The sequence below is a fragment of the Pyrgilauda ruficollis genome, unplaced genomic scaffold (assembly GCF_017590135.1).
Source record: "Pyrgilauda ruficollis isolate IOZ18807 unplaced genomic scaffold, ASM1759013v1 scaffold48, whole genome shotgun sequence".
In the NCBI taxonomy this organism is placed as follows: domain Eukaryota; kingdom Metazoa; phylum Chordata; class Aves; order Passeriformes; family Passeridae; genus Pyrgilauda; species Pyrgilauda ruficollis.
Window position 1 is genome coordinate 277,295 of NW_024526377.1, and position 18,343 is coordinate 295,637.

Here is an 18,343-nt window from a genome sequence, read left to right on the forward strand (position 1 = left end):
TTTCTAATAATGAAACCAAGGGAGGATAAATAAAACCTGAATAAGAACTGCTCAGTTCAGGAGCTCTTGGTGGAGAGATGGCACAGGACCTGCTCCTGAGAGGGCTGTCACCCCCTCCTTCCCTGCTGCAGTGGTGGGGACAGACAGCACCTGGTCTTGTCCCCACCTCCTGCTCCAGGAGGTCCCACTCGTGCCTAAGGTCTCCCCCACTGCCACATTCCTGCTGGGTGGGCATTGCTTCCATCTCAGACCAATTCCTTTTCTCCACTAAGCACAAATCCTTGGACTAAGCACCCAAACCATGACCTAGACAAGTGACTTTCCCTCTGACAAAGAAGCAGTGATCTCATAGTTTAAACACAGCTGGGAGGAAAGCTCTGGGTAATTGTGAAATTACAGGTCATTGGATGATTGCATTTCCCTCCCCTGATTTCCACCACTCCCTGGAAGGTGAATGTGATGGGAAAGTGGGCAGCTTTCCCTGCCAGCTGCAACTGCAGCTTGGAGCTAGCAGAACCCTCAGTTCTGACTGCAGAACTAGGTAAAAATGAGTATTAAAAAAAAAAAAAAAAAAAAAAAAAAAAAAAAAAAAAAAAATAAAAAAAAAAATAAAAAAAACCCCAACATCCAGGCACCTGTCCCAGTTTGTGCCTGCTTAGCTATTTTTGATTGGAGACTTATTACCATCTTAAATCCTCCTAAAAGCCTGGTCAGCTCTGTTCTCTGAAATGGCTTTTTATAGTAAATCTGAAAGTTAAGCATATGGTTTTCTAAAGTGATAGCAGAAAGCTGCTCTGAAAACTTAACCTGTCACGTACCAGGAAAAAAACCACTCTGTTTTTCCATTTAGCTTTTCGTTTTCCTTTTAATCCTTCAGAGAACCTTTAAAAAGCCCTCCAATGATTCAGAATATGTTTCTGAATAACCATGAGGGTCTAAAAAAAGGGGTTGATGGAACCTAAACTATCTGCCAGGTTTTGAGCAAGTCTCCCTTGAGCCCTGTGCTGACTCTGTCCCAGCCTGACACAGGTCACAGACTGTTTAGGAGCCCCTTGTCACTACAGAGGAGTTAGCAGTGGCACAAAAACCAGTGCACACTTGTCTTCTCAGTTAATAAATACAAGGCTCCACTCTACAAAGTGTTGAACCTTTCACTTCTAAGTGATTTTACCCTTTCTCCTCATTTTAAAGGAATTGCCAACATCTCCAGCATGTGTTTTCTCTTGACTGTGGAATCAAAGACAAAAAAATCTGTGATTTCTCAATGATCCTTGTGACTGTGGGGATATTGCACAGATAGGCACACACACAGAAAGAAGGAATAAAACTTAACCAACCTTTCCCATTGCTTTCCTGTTTCACTAGCTGAAACTTGATATAGGCATGTGAGCACCCGAGCCTGAAAGCAACAATTACAAAACATTTCAGAAGACACAGAAATGAATGTAATTTCTTCTCCATACAAAGATACATGAGATTTATAGAAACTAAAAACTTTTTCCTCTTAAAACAAGCAATAGCTCCATCCCTGACATCTCTCAGAGCTAAGGGCTGTTCTATTGAATTCATGGCCTGAACTCAGATCTGAGTTTACTGCAGAAAAGAGAGGGCCCAAAACAACAGGAGGAAGGGAAGAGATTCACCATGTCATTGTAAAACACTCTGCTGCCAAACTTCAGTCAAGTTGGGCTGTTTGTTATTTACATCTTCATTTCAGATACAGCAGCAGCAGCCTCAAGAAACACAACTGTTAATGCATGACAAAAGTCTTGTTTACGTTTTTGGTGTGGCTTTGATGTCTGCAGAGGAATCCTCCTCTCCCCAGCCTCTCTCCCGACTGTCTTCCGATTGCTCTGATGGAGTGTGGATGCTGCTTTGACACCACTTTTCACTGTCTGGTGCAGATTTTCTGGAAAGACAGATAAATGACAGTAGCTGAGCTGACATCCTCTGTTCCCTTTTCCCACAGGAGAGCAAAGCTGGCTGCCCCTGGCAAGTGAGAGCAACAACCACCACCTTGTGGCAGAACTCTCCTCTTCCCTTCATGAATACAAAGTGCTTTGTTCCTCTTCTGCAAGGATTGAGAGAGTTTAAGTGAAATAAATCAGCCTCTGTAGACTCAGGCTCTGATCCCAGCAGCTACAGGAAACCACTGCGTTATGGTGAAAGCAAGAGATTTAAGATTTCTGAAACTTGATACCTCTGGATAACATTTAAGAGTTTCCATGACTAAGTTTGATGCATAAACTGAGCTACAGAGCTGGCCAAGGGAGGACAAGCAGAAGGATGATACCAGACTTACAGGCTGAATTCGGACCTCCCACTACCAGGAAATGAAATACTTAGAAGAAAAGAAATATATTACAATTCTAAAATGCCACTTATTCTGTGAGAATTCAGAATCTCACAAGAGCTTTATGGTAAAAGTGCCATTGAAATGCAATCAATTTTGGTGTGGAAATTAGGGAATGAAGATGCCTGCATAGTTGTAGCATGGGAGGAAGCAATTTGGCCGTGAAGGCTAGGGAGGAGAAAGAAGCATTCATTCCTTTTTTCTGGACAAATAGATCTTGAAAATGTTATAAATCTAAACAAACAGATGAACTTTAAAATACAGAGAAGCCTTCACATACAACAAAAAATCAGAGTATTGCTGGAGTTTGCCCTAGTGAGACTGGATTTGTGAAGACTAAAAATGATCTTAAAAATCCTTCACATCCTGGTCTGTCCCATGACAGGTTTAACCGACTCCTGCACTCCAAGAACCAAGGCACAGTTTCCATCAATGCTGCTCAGTCGCAAGATTTTCTTGTGAGAAAACAAAGTATCTGAGAGTGCTCAGCTTGCTTGCTGCTAAGTGATACACACACAGTGCTCAGCCGACCCAGGATGGATGACAGGTACTGTTTAATAGTGCAAAATAGCCTTGGCTTGACAGTTTTAGGACAGGAAACAAAGGACAAGAACATATTTCAAACTGAAACAGCAAAGAAAAATTTAGGGAAACAGAATGCAATTTCTTTTGTTGGAATATGACCAGAGCACCAGGATTAAAGAATCAAGAAATTTATTAAGGCATATGAGGGTACAGAAGTGCACTGCTCCGTGTTAAGAGTGACTGGGGCACACGTCAATATTACAGACAGATGAACTCAGTGCTCCGCTGTGTTGCTGCCAATTCCAGTGTTTTTCATCCTTTTAAATTGTTTTGCTCCCTAGTACCTGGCCAAGAGTAAAATCCAGCTCACCTGGATTGTGAAGAGTCGCCCTGAGAAGACTCCCCTGCTCCCAGCAATGGGCCAGGGGTCTCCAGCCTCCTGGCTTTCTGCATGATGTTCCCAGGGGAAGGTCTCTCCCCACTCAGCCGGTCCTGTAAGAGGTTTTCTCTGCTGAGGTTCACATCAGAGTATGGACAGCCAACTAAGCTGTGATGGAGAAACAAAAAGAGAAAAGACAATGAAAGCTTTACAGTCATACAGTCTTCCCTACCTCAGGAAGAGAAACCCATCACAAACCCAGAAAAAATGAGGCCACAAACACTCAGGAGGTGCCATTACTCAGCTCTAAGTGTGAGAAAGCAGGGGACTATATGGCAGAACTAAAACCCAAAGTCATGTTGTTAAAGAGCCACCGCAGAGGACAAGAAGAGCTCATCCTCTCTAACTTGCTTATCAGAACAACATTTCATGAATCAACAGAGTTCTGCAACTTTCAGTCTGAAAAATTCAAAGCCCTTTGCTGCATTATAAGCTACCAGGTCTTCTGACCTCCCACCTGAGATTGTTTTCTTGCTCTTAAAATAATTTACTTGAGAAAAAGCTTCCTCTTCCAAGAGCACACAAGAAATCAAAACAAGAGCAACCTCTCCTCACTTAGACTTTAACATCCTACCCATGCCCTCTCCTCTTAGTAACTGCCTTCTTGCATGTTGTTCTTGGGTATATCATTTCACAAATATAACTCCTTCAGTACTGCTGGAATGTAGAAACTGGAGTGAATGAATCTGTTTGCATTGCAGCTATCACAACTATAGTGGTATAAACAAAATTTATGCTCAAACAGCCTGCTTAGACACAAGAGGGAGCTGTGATTGCAGTTATAGCTATCTCCAGAATAACTACCCTGAGATCATTTCAGTGCGGTGCAGTTGCTTGGTGCTGTATCATTATTATTATTGTTGTTGTTGTTGCAGCTGTTGTTATTGCCATTAACAGCACTCATCCACATACGTGTAATGTGTTCCGTATCGGGGGCCCCGCACGTGCCCGATCCCCTGGCAGCCTGGAGTAGGACACGTCTGTCCCACTGCTCCCTCTGGATCTTCAGCACCTGAGAGTAGTGAAAAACGGAAGATAAACAGATTTGCACATGAGGAGCAGATTGCACTTAGGAAATTATCCAGCATAACAACAGCGTGTGCTGTATTTACCTAGAGGGACCTGCAGAGCGTGTCCAGTTTTGTCACACCAGCCTACAGGATGGATGTCAGGGCTGTCTGCATCCACCCAGAAATCGTAGTGATGGTCCCAGCCATCAAAATGTATCTGAAAGAAGCAGAAGTGTCAGAGAAAGACACAGTTCAGGGCACGACTCAGTTCTTATGTTAACTACCCCTTTTGTTTCACTTTGCTCAGCTTGGGGCTGATTAATTCTATCTTTCAGATCAATTTTTCAGTCAGGCAAAATCACCTCTGTGCTCAGTTAACTCTTTGTTTTCCTGCATCTGTGTTTCACAGAATAACCAGGTTCTGGTGACACAGTCTGTCACCGCACAGCCCGTGGGATGCTCTAACATGTGAAGTCCAAAGCTATGCACACACAATGCTTATTTGTTTTGTTTTCTGTGGATCCCAAAGCCCATAAAAGCCAACAAGTTTGGTGAGTTTTGCAGTGAACAAGCTGCAATTTTCTGCTGGCTGAAGAGACTGGCAGTAGCTCAGATCCAGGTCAGGTTAACAGAGACTGAGGATCACTGGAGTTTAAAGACTACTGGGTTGTTCATGCAGGAAAGTTTCAATGCATGAATTGAGTAACATGCCACTATGGACTGGCAAAGCTTGGCTTTTGTTCACAGCAATGAGACTCACAATTAACCAGCTAATGGGGAGTGAACTCCACTCCTGCCCATGTAATCACCCTTTGGGAAGGAGATCTGTGGCCATGGAGTCTCCATCAGTGCAGCCTCCACTTTAGCTGGCTCATACTTAGTTTCTCAGAAGCCAAAGCACAACAGATTATGTGAGCAATATATTTGCATGAAAAGACTAGGTTAAAATGCATTTATGTGACAAATTTGCACTGGAGAATGATGCTGCTTCCCACATGTACCAGGGTTTAAATTGCTTTGGGTTTTCCTTTCCTGGTAGGAAAAAAACACAGTCAGGCAGCTTCTCCAGCAGAACGCTCCTGCTGCCATCAGTCACAGAGATCACAGGGAATATGCCAAGAGATGGGACATCACACTGTCAGGTGTTAGTTCAAAACAGTTACTTTAGAACAGTAACTTACACCACGCCAATTCCATCAGATTTCAGCAAAACAAAGCAACAGGAACCATTTCCAGCTGGGCAGGCCTGGATGCCACAGCAGCTGCCAGGCTGTTGTTTGCTGCTCCTTGTTCCCAAGCGCTGTTTTCCCTGCGCTGCCCATCCCAGGGCTCTCAGCACAGGCTCTGCACTTGGGAGCAAGGTCATACCTTAATGCGATGGTTGTCTTTGTCAATGATTGTTGCCACTCTTATCAAGATGGGATTTCGTCTGTCCACAGCCTCTAACTTCATATTAACCTGGAATCCGTGAGGAGGACGCTGGAAGAGAGGATTGTAGGCAGAATGCTAAGAAGCCTTGGAGTTCAGAGCTGGCACCTGCTCTGAATGAAATGTGCTTCAGTTTCCATCCATCCCTAGCTGCCTTTGGAGCTCTGGGTTATCTCACATGGCAGACTGTTCAGAGGCTAAAATCAGAGTTTCCAAGAGGTTAAAATCACTGATTCCAAGAGGACTTAGTTGAGTGTTTGTCAGCAGCCCCAAACTGCTGGAGAGGCAGCCTGAGGTGGCTCAGCACAGAGAAGCTGTTCCAGCCAGAATAAGAGACCCTTCCCTCACAGACAAAAGGCCAGGGACCATCGCAAGTGGCTCCACAGCCTGAAAGAACACCTCCCACATGGCAGGGACAAGATCTTCTCTAGAAAAGGAGACCAAGAGGGGAGAGATCCCAACAGTCCATATGAATGTCTCCAGGGCAAGTGTCAGAGGATGGTGCCAAACTCTCCAGGAGGGCCCAGTGACAGGAAAAGGAGCAATGGCCCTGAAATAATACACTAAAACCTCAACACAAGGAAGAACTTTCCATGGAGGGTAGCAGAGCACTGGAACAGCTGGCCAGGGAGGGTGTGGAGTCTCTGTCTCTGGTGACATTCCAAACCCGCCTGGATGCAGAATTCCAAATCCACCTGTGTCACCTGTTCCAGGTGACTCTGCCGTGGCAGGGGGTTGGAATGGATGATCTCCAGCCTCTCTTCCAACCTGACTATTGTGTGATGTCACACCAGCAAGGACAGTGGCCAGTTCCCCACTTTTCACATCTGAACACGCCATCGGGTGAAGCCTCTCTTCACTACCCTACATCCTCCCTGGCATCAGCTACAGCTCCTGGCTATCAGAGTTACCCTCATTACACAGATTACTCCTTATGACAACACCTGTGCTGCTCATGAACAACTGCTGCGAGCTGCTGTGCTGGGGCTCACAGCAGCTCTGGCCGCAGAGCCTCCCCTGCAGAGGTTCACTCACCCTTTTCCTCAAACCCTGAAGATTTTGGGGAAACTCCAGAATGTCCTTTGACCTGATGTGTGCCCTTTGCAGTACACTATGTAACCTCTAAGCAGCAGTTTTTACCAATTTTTCTATTTATCTGATTGCAAATTCCTCCTCTGACCTCCTCAGCAGGGGGTTATGATGGTCATCCAAAACATGTCCCTCTTCACTTCTGCACACAGAGGTGAGGGTTTTAGCAAGAAATTATAAATTGTCTATTTGAACATGACTAGGTTAATGAATTATTAAAATCACTCTTCCCTCCCAGTCTTCCTTACCCTTGTTATTGCCAGTGGCTGGGGGCAGGAAGGAGATGCACTCTTGAGCTAAGGGGTTTAACTCCACACCTGAAGTTCCTCTTTGGCCATTTCACCTGGACACAGACATCTATCAATGGGCTGTCAGACACTGGACACACCACAAAACAGACAATCTAAACTGCTTTTACTTTCAAGAACATCTTATTAAACCAGCCAACCTTGTCTGTCCTCCTTGAAGAAGGAGCTGAGTGCTCAAGGTCCAAATCCTGCCCAGAAGAGGAGCCAGACTCTTTGCTTAAGCCTTGCTGAAGGGTTGCTGCCCTTTTGGCAATAGCTTATGAATGTTTTGGAATTGCCAGCCCAAGAGGATGGGTGAAATAACAATGCTTACATTGGAGCTGTCTCCTGAGTTTTTGGGTGGAGAGGGCAGAAATCCAGACCCAGGACCTGCTATTTGTGCTGATGACCCGTGTCTCCAGACTACATAAGATAGCTCTTTAAAATTGTTAAAAGCTAATTCAGTGAGAAATGCCTGTTCTGGCTCTCAACCCGCATTTTATATACTGATTTCCTGTAATTGCTAGCTGAAATAATAATAATTATTTTTAAAAAATCAATACCTTTGCCATTTATTTGCACTTCAGTCCAACCAAGCCAAAAAAACCCCTGAGGTTTGATCTTGAAAGAGTCCTATTAACTTCTGATATATCAAATACCTTTTCTTTTCTGTCTCATTTTTGAAACACAATTTTAGATGCTAATTTGCACTCTGGAGTTTCATGAGGGCCAGAATTGGTCTTTCTACTCTTCTCTCAAAGCCTTATACCTGAAGGAGCAGAACAATGGCTGCAGAAATGTCTGGAAAACAGGAAAGAAGGCAGACAAGGCAGCTGCATCTCCCTTGGGAAGACACTTCACTTTGGAAGACTACAAAGAAGGGAGTTCTCAGTACTGAACAGGCTCCCTGTCCTGAGCAAAGCCCTCTTATGTTCAGATGACATCTCTCACCACACTTTATACCCTGAAAATCTGAGGGAAGAAGCCACAACGACAAATCTTATAGAGGACTTGGGCTGGGAGTTTTAAGTTCACATTTTCCAGCTCTATTGGGATTTCAAAAGAGCTTAGTCCACCCTTGGGGCAACAGCTGTGTCCCACTGACAGGCTCCACTCCTCATCCTGCCTGCCCCTGGCTCCAAGGTGGTTCCCAGCTATGGGAAACCTCAATCCCAGGGATGTTTTGGATGTGCTGCAGAAAACTCCAGTTAAAGCCCTACAGTTCTCTGAAGAGGCAAAAACCTCTTCCACCTCCCTGACACCATTTTGCAGCCTGCACTAACCTCATGTGGACACCTGCTGAAATCTGGCAATTATCAAATCTGTCTGGCCAGATTTTTGCCTGTCTTATCTGAGGCCTCCCTGATTGCTTTTCCTCCTCAGTCCCAAAGACCTTTCCACAAAAATACACAGGAGGGCAGCAGGTATTAACCTGCAACTCCCACTTCAGAGAAAGGAGCCAAGGCAAGTGTCATGATGGCAAAGGAGAGTTTTTAAACATAATGTGAAGTTTAGCAAGGTGAGCCAGCAGCGTGGAATGGAAAAAAATCAAATTAAAAGTACAGTTATTTTAGAGGCTTTTGGTTTGTTTCTGCTCACAGTGAGATTCCAGATAAACACACTGAATTGCAATGAAAGAAACAAAAGCTTACTGTCTCAAGGTTGAGAGAAACACCTTCACACTGAGTCTGCAGGATGGACTTAGGGGCTTGGTAGAGATGCTCTTTCATCTGTTAATACATTTATTTCTGTGGAGGGCACAGCTGGCTCCTCCCCAGAAGGACTACGATCTGTATCAGCACACGTAAATCCTTGATATGAACTTCTCTACCTTAATTCCAGCCTCACCAGCCAGGGAAGTACGGATCTGCACAACTGCAAGGTGCATTTTAGAAAGGTTTTTAAAACTTCATGTAGAGGGGACACCAGATAACTGCACTCTTTCTCCTCTCTGTGCCCTCTGCCAGGCACTTCCCACTTACCTCTGGAAGCTTCTGGACTGAAGGCTCTGCCCTTAAATCTGCTAATGGAGCCACTGAAGATACTTAAGTCAAAAACCCTTTCCAAGCCAGCCTTCCATAGCATTAAAAAACAAAAAAATCTTGTATTTTGCTGTGTGTTTTTGTTTTAGCAGCACTGAGATGATCTTAAACTCAAAGTAAACTACAGTTTCACCTTCCTCGCACAGACAAGGTGAACCATGCTCAAATAAAGCCTCCAGCAAAAAAGGGTGGATAACAGCACCTGAGCAAGAGCAATCAAAGACATTCACATACCAGTTTAAAGGCTCTTGCTGGGGCTGCTTGGGAATTAGTTTCTTCCAAGTATTTCTCCCATGAGAAGGCTTTGGAATCCCTGTGTCCTGAAAAAACAGAGAATAAACACTTCTGTAAGAAAAACCCCACATTTACTGTTACAGACAGCAAAAAGGCAGCTCTGTGACACTCTAATGAGCACTTACAATGGATGGTGCTGGAAAGTGGCCTGTTTGCTCCTACCCACCACCTCCAGAACCCAGAGCAGCTCTGCCAGTTCCCCAGTTTTACACTGGGCTTGAACCCTGGTGAGTTCACTTCTGCACAGCTTAATCAATTCTTATTCTCTAAAGAAAACTCCAATTGTGAGCTAGACAGAGGATTCTGTGTTGTGTAATGGCATCACTACATTAATTTCCTGTTTTATTAACTGCTCTCTGTGTGAGCACCTGTAAGACTGTAGAACTTTCTCCTCTCCTGCTGCCTGCTCACCCAGGCTGAGTAAACCCAGCAGCCTGGAGAGAAAAGAAAAGGCTCCATGGGTGTGCTGCTCTAACAACAGTGAGATGTCTCCCTGGCAATTGCATTTAAGAAACTGCTCTACGTTTTTCCTATTTCAGTAATGTTTACCCCCAGGACAGGTTCCTGTTGGCAGGAGGGTGCAGTGACTAAATGCAGAGCACAGTCTGCAAAATGCTGCATTTAAATCCTTCAGGAGAGAGACCAGAACTGGCTGCAGGTGTTGTGGGGGCACAAGAAATCCTGATATGAGCAGAGAACTGCAGAGTCCTGCCCTGCTGAACCTTCCAGGAGCAGGGACAGATGTGGTGCTGCTGAGAGGGAATGTTCATGACCCCTTCTACATCTATGGTGAAGACACCGAGGCCAATTCCCCCCATGCAGAGGGACTGGGCAGTGATTCCTGCTCCACTGAACCTGGAATAGAGCAACTACAGGAATTCTTGCTCCAGGGCTGTCAATCTGACAAATGTCAGGCTTTACTTTTTTATGTTTGCTATTTTTAAGGTGAATGTGCACTTCCAAGGCCTGAAAACAACACTGGTTTCCCTGTACATTCTGTCCTCTCTTATGTGCCAACATTCTCTTCATTTACCAAATTCCAGTACAGCAGAAAGAGATGTGGATTCAGTTACTCCTTGATTTCCAGAAATTCCATCTAGGAAATCATTAGAGCATGGTGCTAACAGTGCCAAGGCTGTAGTTCAATCCCTGTACAGGCCATTCATTTAAGGGTTGGACTCAATGATTCTTGTGGGTCCTTCCAACCCAGAGTATTCTGTGATTTCCAGAAATTCCATCTAGGAAATCATGGTACAGATCCCTTTTTCTCCCAACTCACCTTGAAGAAAATGCTGAAAATCCTTCTCCCTTTCTCCCTTCCAAAATCAAATTCAATTATAAATTACTAAACCCTGTTCCCTTTTGTCCTAGCTTTTTCCCTAATAAAGAACTGTTATTCCTATTCCTATATCTTTGCCTGAGAGTCCCTTAATTTCAAAATTATAATAATTTGGAGGGGGGTGGTTTACATTTTCCATTTCAAGAGAGGCTCCTGCCCTCCTTAACAGACACCTGTCTTTTCAAACTGAGACAGATTTCTTCAATGAACTATGAAACAACATAAATTGCAGCAGCAAAAAGCAGGAACAACAATATTGTTCAGGCAGTAAAGAGTTCAGAAGCGAACATAGAACCTGCAAGTATGTAATTACGTGGAAGATATAGTTTGCAGGTTTTTTTGGCTGAGGCAGGAAGTAAGTCTCACTTGCAACCTACCAGGTGGTGTTGTCAGTGGGGTTCCAGTTTCTTGGCAGTAGCCGACAGGATGGATATATGGGCTGCTCGTTTCACACCTGAATCAAAGAGGGAAAGTTGGCACCAGTCAGATGGAAAGCAAAAAGAAAGGCAGGATTTCAAATGCTGTCTGATAGGCCTTTGCTGGGTGAGCAGATGCTTTCAGTGGGTGTGATCACGGTGTAGAAGACAAGCACTGCCTTGTTAGAATGTGTAACACTGGATTTTCAAGGCATTCAAGCTGTCCCAAAAGAAAGGGAAATACAAAGTAAATCTTGCAATGGTTTGGGTTGGAAGGGACCTTAAAGCCCATCCCGTTCCACCCCTGCCATGGCAGGGACACCTCCCACTGTCCCCAGGTGCTCCAAGCCCTGTCCAGCCTGGCCTTGGGCACTGCCAGGGATCCAGGGGCAGCCACAGCTGCTCTGGGCACCAGTGCCAGAGCCTGCCCACCCTCCCAGGGAACAATTCCTTCCCAATATCCCATCTAACCCTGCCCTCTGGCAGTGGGAAGCCATTCCCTTTGTCCCGTCCCTCCGTCTATTGTCCAAAGACCATCTCCAGCCCTCCTGGAGCCCCTTCAGGCACCACAAGTTTTCTTACTTCCAATGCTTCCCAGACAGCTCAGGCAACCCCCAGTGGCTCTGTACTGACCTGCCCAGCACCCAAACAGAAAGGGAACTACCGGGCAACTTTGTGAAAACCCCAAGTAATTATTCAGATGCCTGAAAACTGATATAAGATCCCAACTTTAGGGCCTGCATTTAACACAAAGCCAGTCTACCTTCAGACATGTATCAGAAATAGAGTCTTTTACCAGTAGTCGTAGCTCTCATCCCAGTTATCGAAATGGATCAGCAGCCGGTTTTCCACCATGTCTGTGATGGTGGCGACACAAACCAGTGACGGGTTCTTCTTGTCCACTGCCTCCAGTTTCATTCCCAGACGAAACCCAGAAGGTGTGACAGGCTGAGGAACAGGACACCAGGAAAGAGAAATCAGCCACATTCTTGACCAAGCCATTGAAATCCCCCTTATAAACTCCTTTGACCCCAAAACCCACAGACCAAAACACACTACAGTGACTATCAAGAGGTTTGCAGACATGATTTTCCCTGAGTCCTGGCGGTGACTATTACTGAAAATAGTTAATGTGGCTCAAAAAACCAGCATTTCCAGGTACACTGACCATTGCAGCCTCCCAGGCTGAGACACCCTGCAGTGATTTGCTGAGGATAATGGGCATTGCACATCCTCTTTTACAGGTGGAAACGTTAGGAGAGTCTTCAAGAAGATGAAGTGACTGAGTGGGAAGTAGGGCAGAGCTGGGCCCTGATCCTACTGGAGTCAGTGACTGTCCATGTGCAGCCTCCAATCCACCAGCCCGTGGGCTTCATGTCATCCCAGTAACATGGAATGGGATGGAGGATTTCACAGGAACTGAGGTTAACAGCCACTGAGAGAGCACCAGTGGGGAAGGATGACAAATGCTCAAGATCCACAGCTCCACAATGAATCCCACGGCACACATGAGCATGCTGCTGGAATCCAGAAATTATTTTGGAAATGATTAAACTAGATGAAAGTGACACAAATATCTTGACTGTAGGGGCACAGTAAAACAGATGGCTGTAATATATTTAATAAATGGTTCAGTAAATCTCTTCCTCCAGCATTAAGGAGGAAGGGAAATACAAATTCTTTCTCTGGAAAGTCAGTGACTGGGGAAAGAAAGAAAAATTGTACGAGTTTTCCTTCTTAAAAATAAAACACAGCAGGAAGTAGTTTGCATCTGATTGTACTATGGTTGTACCTCTGACATAAGCATATTAAAACCACATACTTGTTCTGGTCAAAACTCACTTAGCACCAGACCTATTGAAACCCCTTCTATTCCATATCACCACTTACACTGCTGAGGGTTTTAAAAAGGCTTTTTGGAGCTGCTTGAGCTTTGCAGTTCTTCAGATAAGTAGTCCAATTAAATTCTCCCTCCTTGAAACCTAGGAAGAGAGAAAAAAGATTGTTTTCCATGGCCCTGGTACATTCTGGTGGGTTTTTCATAAATGGAAATTACCTGTAAAGGATATGAACTCTGCATGATAACTGCCCTGCTATGATCTCCAGAGGCTGGGCATTTCAACTAAACCAGCTCTCTCTTTTTCACCATAATGTCCAATCATTAATCTCAACCTTCAAATGTTTCTAGGAAATTGAATGCAGGAAAGAACTGAACACAGAAAAGAAGCAAGTTCTGAAGCACAGAGAGACATTCAATCCAGAGTTTCTACTGTAACTAATAATGTCAGTCTTTGGGAATATCACAGAGAAGATATTTTGCTCTTTTGTGAGTCACTGTGTTAGTTAAATCTCTACCCTTTAGCCTCTCAGATTGAGTTCCACGATGAAATCACACTAAAAATGAAATATGCAGAGACAGGATATCTTAGTAGAATTTATGGTTTCTTATACACTGCTCTATTTTCTGTCATACCTTTAGGAGGGAGCAGCTTATGGCTTGTTTTTTCACACCAGCCCACAGGGTGGATGTCTGAGGAATCAGCATTAGCCCAGAAGTCGTAGCACTCTGGGTAACCATCAAAGTGCAGCCGCATCCTGTACCCCTGCACCTACAGTGAGAGAAGCTCTGATTATCACCAAGGGTCACAAAGGAGAAAAATAATCACTAATAAAACACTCCCTCATATTTGCACTTACAGAGAAAGTAACTTAGGATCGCATTTATTTCTCAGAAACTCTAATTGTATTTTAACTAATTTGCTCTCCCAGTTTCCATGCTCCTCTTTCCCCACTTCAAACAGCTGGAAATAGAACTGGTCAGTGGAACCTCCCTGAGCCCCTGCCCCATCCATGAACACATTTCTGGAGTACAAAAGCAGCCACAGAATATAAATGTCTATACCAGATCAACCCAGATTTCACATAACTGAAGCTGCATAAAAGCATTCTGACTTGTTTCTATTTACTAAGTCATAGGGCCTCATGGCATTGTTCTTTTTCATATCTGTTCACTACAGGCAATTAACAGGTTTGCTATTCTTAGTTACAAATGCAAAAATATGCCAGTAAGATTTCAGGCAAAGATCCTTAATTACATAACACCTTTCTTTCAGTGTCACCTTGAACTCCTACCATTAATTAACTAACTAAAGTACTATTATTCTTATGTTTCTAGTTTTTATTGAAAAAAAATTATAGATGTACATGGGACTTTTGGAATCAAAAACAAGAAAAGCAACTACCTCAGCAACTGTGAGAACACAGAAGCGAGAGGGGTGCTCAGGATCCACCCCTTCCAATTTCATTCCAACTTTAAATCCATTTCGGCCTTGCGGGAATGACTGATACTGTGAGGGGGAAAGAAACATTTGTTTTTAATTCCTAAAGACAAAATCTATTGCAGAGCAGTCATAACATACTTAAGACTTCAATTTTTATATTTCAGGCTTCAAATGCTCAACTCAGAGAAGAAAATCCCACCCCAAGTGACTGTGGCTCCAACAGACAGGTACAGGCTCAGGGATCAGTAATGGCACCATCACCATAATTCACATTTACTCCTTATTCTAATTAATCTCTCAAAACCACTGCACTGTTGCAATTAGCTACAAACACACCTTTGAGCAGATGCAGAAATGAGCTCTTCTCAAACACAAAAGAATCCCCTTCCCAGCTCAATGCAGAATCTAAGAGCTGGGAAAGCTACAATCAATCACTTTGTGTCAGTCCAGACTCTCACCAAAAGGTAACTGGTCATCTTCAAATGGTGAAAGGGACAAGGCAGGCTTGATCTGCAGCCTAGTTTTACAGTTATTCTAGAAAACATTTGTGTCTTTCATTTATCTGCAGTCTTAATCCAAGTGAAACAGTTGAAATACAGTAAAAGTTTAAAAGCACCCTGAACTGGGATTGCAAATGATCCAGTGCAGGACTGGACCTTCCTTTTAAGCTCCTTCTGGAAGGACCAACAGCTCTGGGCTCTGGAGAGCTCACTGGGAGCTGCACATTTAACTGAGGTGCAGAGGCAGCTTCACCAAGCTGAACTCAGCCTCTGGCACTGCCATGTGCCATGCACCCTCCCTCCTGGCACTCCCCACCGTGCCCACACCATCCCCTGAGCCAGCAGACTCATGGCTTCCCACAGGGACAGGCTGGGAGGGCTCTGTACAGTCCCACAGGATATGTGACAGACAGCAGGCTGTCCCTCCCCAGCCATTCTTGGAAGCTGCCTAACTGGTCCAGAGCAGAGCAGATCAGATCCAAACAGCTGCTGCTTATTTGTGAGATTCAACCAGCATTTTTTACACCCTGGTCTGGGATGAGACACCCAGGGCAAATGCCTGTTTCCCTGGCCTACTTGTACCAAAGCAACTCAGAAAGACAAGTGCTAGCTTAAGGGTGGTCTTCAGTCCCACCTCCACCGAGCTGGTAATCCTGTGACTGCCAGTAATCCTGTGATGTTGCCCAAGAAAAACAGCAAGAGAGTGAAAAAACCTGCCAACCTCTCTGAACAGCTTTTGGGGAGCAGCTGGCATCTGTTCCTCTTCCAAGTAGGAAGACCAGTTCCATACCTTCTTCTTTCCAGGAAGCACTAATTAATCAAAAACAACAAGAAAATGAAAGCCTCTCTCTGATGCCTCCTGCTCTGCTTCTGCTCCTCTTTTTTCCTTCTCCTCCCACGTTTGCTGTGGCACCCCAGAAGAGGCAGTGTTACTCAGCTTCTGAGGAAAGGTTTTGCTTCCCTTCTTTGCTTTTGCTTGCTTTTGGAAATTTCAGCAATAGGAAAACCGTGCTCATTCCTCAGGAAATGAAAATTTATTGTATCACAGGTCAAATGAACTGTGGCATCTGGACTGCTGGCAAGCTGCCCGGGGGAAAGTGCCAAGGGAAAGTCCGGACAAGACAGAAAAACTTTAAATTATGGGAATTAATTCCTCCTCCTGACATTTCACAGAGGAATAAGGGGTTAAATATAAACTAACAGGCAGCAAAGAGAGGCATATAATTGCAGCTAAAATAAGCCTAAAATAAAATAAGTGATTTTTTTTGCTAAATTCACAGTATTTTTTATATACACACATATATTTATAACCTCCTAATAACACAATGAATCTACTACAGAGGCAGCTCCCAGATGATGACAACAACTTGGATTCATTGTAGTAGAACCACAGTCATACACACAGAAAATTACATTCTAAATGTATATTAAAACTCTCCCACCCAGTTACATATATTAAGGTATTTAATACATTTAACTCATAATCTACAATCAATCATGTTGTTTACAATTTATTTTCTACTTAACACTGTAGGCTGTGGCTGAAGCTCTCCAAAGTTAATGAAAAAAAGATTCTTATTGTCTTCAGAGAGCTCTGCATGAAGCTGGCTCCTTCTAGATCCTTACCCTGTATCCATCATGCAGGCAAATCCAGGATACTCCTGCTAATACACCTCTGAAGCTGACAATGGTAAAAGGGTTATGTACCTAATAAGCTGTTCTGAATGTGAAATGAGCTCTCCTGTCCTTTATTCTTCTGTTTATTATTATTCACTTTATAATAGCTACTAAAAAAATCTATAAACATTAAAGAAAAGAGACTATGAGCTTAGCTCACCTTGTTTTATTGGTTTAGTGTTTCTGCGGCTTTTCATATTATTTGATTTATTCTTCTCCTAGACACAGATATGTTAAAAAGAAGTTTAGCAAGATTGTTTTTCCCTCCCTCTGATCATCTCACAATGCAGGTACAACACGGATGTAACAGGTATCTAAAAGGACTACTAGCCAGCATTGCTGTCTCTTGAACAACCCTGAAAGACCATCAGGAGGGAATGTTACACAGATAATGCTGATCTTGGTATCCCAAAGTGCTTTACAAGTCATTTAATATATGCTACTGAAGTTCATTTAAATGTGGCTGTTAAAGAGCAGCACAGGACCAAAATCTCCATTACAATACAGAGGATCTGCTCTCTGCAATGCAGAATTTGCTGCTCACATCAGCAGCCTTACTGGAACACTCCTTTTTCCTTCCCCTTTCTTACATCCATCTATGCAAGGGAATGGATACGGGGGAAAAAGGGAAGTGATGAAGCCCTGAAGGAAGCAGAAGCTTCAAGTAACTCCTGTCACAGATGAGCACCCCAGACAATGTGGTCTCTCTGTGTCACACTCCACGCCCCACCATCATTCCCATTTCTTCTGTGTGTTTGCAAACTCAGCCTTGCTTCCTCCCAGGCTGTCATTTCTCAGAGCAAACCAAAACCAGGCAAAATGTGCCATACAAAGCTGCCTGCCAAACACTCCCCAGAAGGCACAGGGGCACAGTTTCTAATGAGAACGAGGAGAAGGGGGAAGAGACAGACTGCAAGGACTTCTGAAAACATCCATCCCTTAAAACATCTCACCCACATCCCAGAGAAAAGCTGAGCAAGACAATGAATTAAACTGCCCATAACAGCAAAGGCTGCAGCTTTATTGCCCCTGTTCTGCCATACAGAACCCTGCATTATGTGAATAAACATAAAATGGCTCAGAGCGGCACTGATGGGCAGGAGCAGAGCACGGGGCCCCAGGAGGGAGTTAGGGGCTGCAGGAAAATGAAGGAAAGATCAGATCAGGACTGAGGTACTGCTGTTTATACACCACTAATACAGGTTTCTGGTGGTGCAGTGAGAGTACATGTAAGTATGTAATAAAACCCAAACAAACCCTGTGGTTTGACACTGATCTACACACACCAGTATTTGAGTGTGGCTATTCTGGAGACATGTGGTGTTATTACTGTGAACTCCTGACTTTCACTTCACCTGAGCTATTCATTCACCCCTGTGACTCCTCAGAACAGATATTCCCATCACTGATGTAAATCAGGATCAGACTCAGACCATTCCCTGGGTACAGAACAAGCTCCCTCAGCCCAGTTGTCACTGCACAAGGAACTCTGAGACAACTGCCCCTGCTTTTCACAGCTCTCCTTAAAGGAAGTACATGCAGCCTCATTTACCTCATCCTCATATGCATTTTCCTCCTCATCCTCCGAATCCAGAGGCAATCTTCTCTTCCTCCGGAGACGTCTGACAGGTCTGCCAGCCTCAGCCACTTGACAGCCACTGCT

The 18,343-nt window shown here is 44.2% G+C and overlaps 1 protein-coding gene across 9 annotated transcripts in view; it reads right to left on the reverse strand.

Annotated features, from left to right (window-relative positions):
• The window catches only part of LOC121359949 (lethal(3)malignant brain tumor-like protein 3), a 42,472-nt gene that overhangs the window by 13,137 nt on the left and 10,992 nt on the right, over positions 1-18,343 (reverse strand). For 4 of the 9 annotated variants that reach the window (XM_041479358.1, XM_041479360.1, XM_041479361.1 and 1 more), the window contains 15 exons: positions 18,233-18,341; positions 16,841-16,898; positions 15,725-15,813; positions 14,465-14,569; positions 13,696-13,831; positions 13,113-13,204; positions 12,019-12,170; positions 11,184-11,260; positions 9,408-9,493; positions 5,696-5,806; positions 4,430-4,544; positions 4,230-4,329; positions 3,249-3,425; positions 1,778-1,909; positions 1,338-1,399 (listed from right to left, as the gene is read on the reverse strand). In XM_041479358.1, the coding sequence (XP_041335292.1) occupies positions 1,338-1,399; positions 1,778-1,909; positions 3,249-3,425; positions 4,230-4,329; positions 4,430-4,544; positions 5,696-5,806; positions 9,408-9,493; positions 11,184-11,260; positions 12,019-12,170; positions 13,113-13,204; positions 13,696-13,831; positions 14,465-14,569; positions 15,725-15,813; positions 16,841-16,898; positions 18,233-18,341 (1,601 nt within the window). Of the gene's footprint in view, positions 1-1,337; positions 1,400-1,777; positions 1,910-3,248; positions 3,426-4,229; positions 4,330-4,429; positions 4,545-5,695; positions 5,807-9,407; positions 9,494-11,183; positions 11,261-12,018; positions 12,171-13,112; positions 13,205-13,695; positions 13,832-14,464; positions 14,570-15,724; positions 15,814-16,840; positions 16,899-18,232; positions 18,342-18,343 lie in introns of those variants that run through there. The other 5 variants (XM_041479359.1, XM_041479362.1, XM_041479366.1 and 2 more) reach the window with 4 other exon arrangements.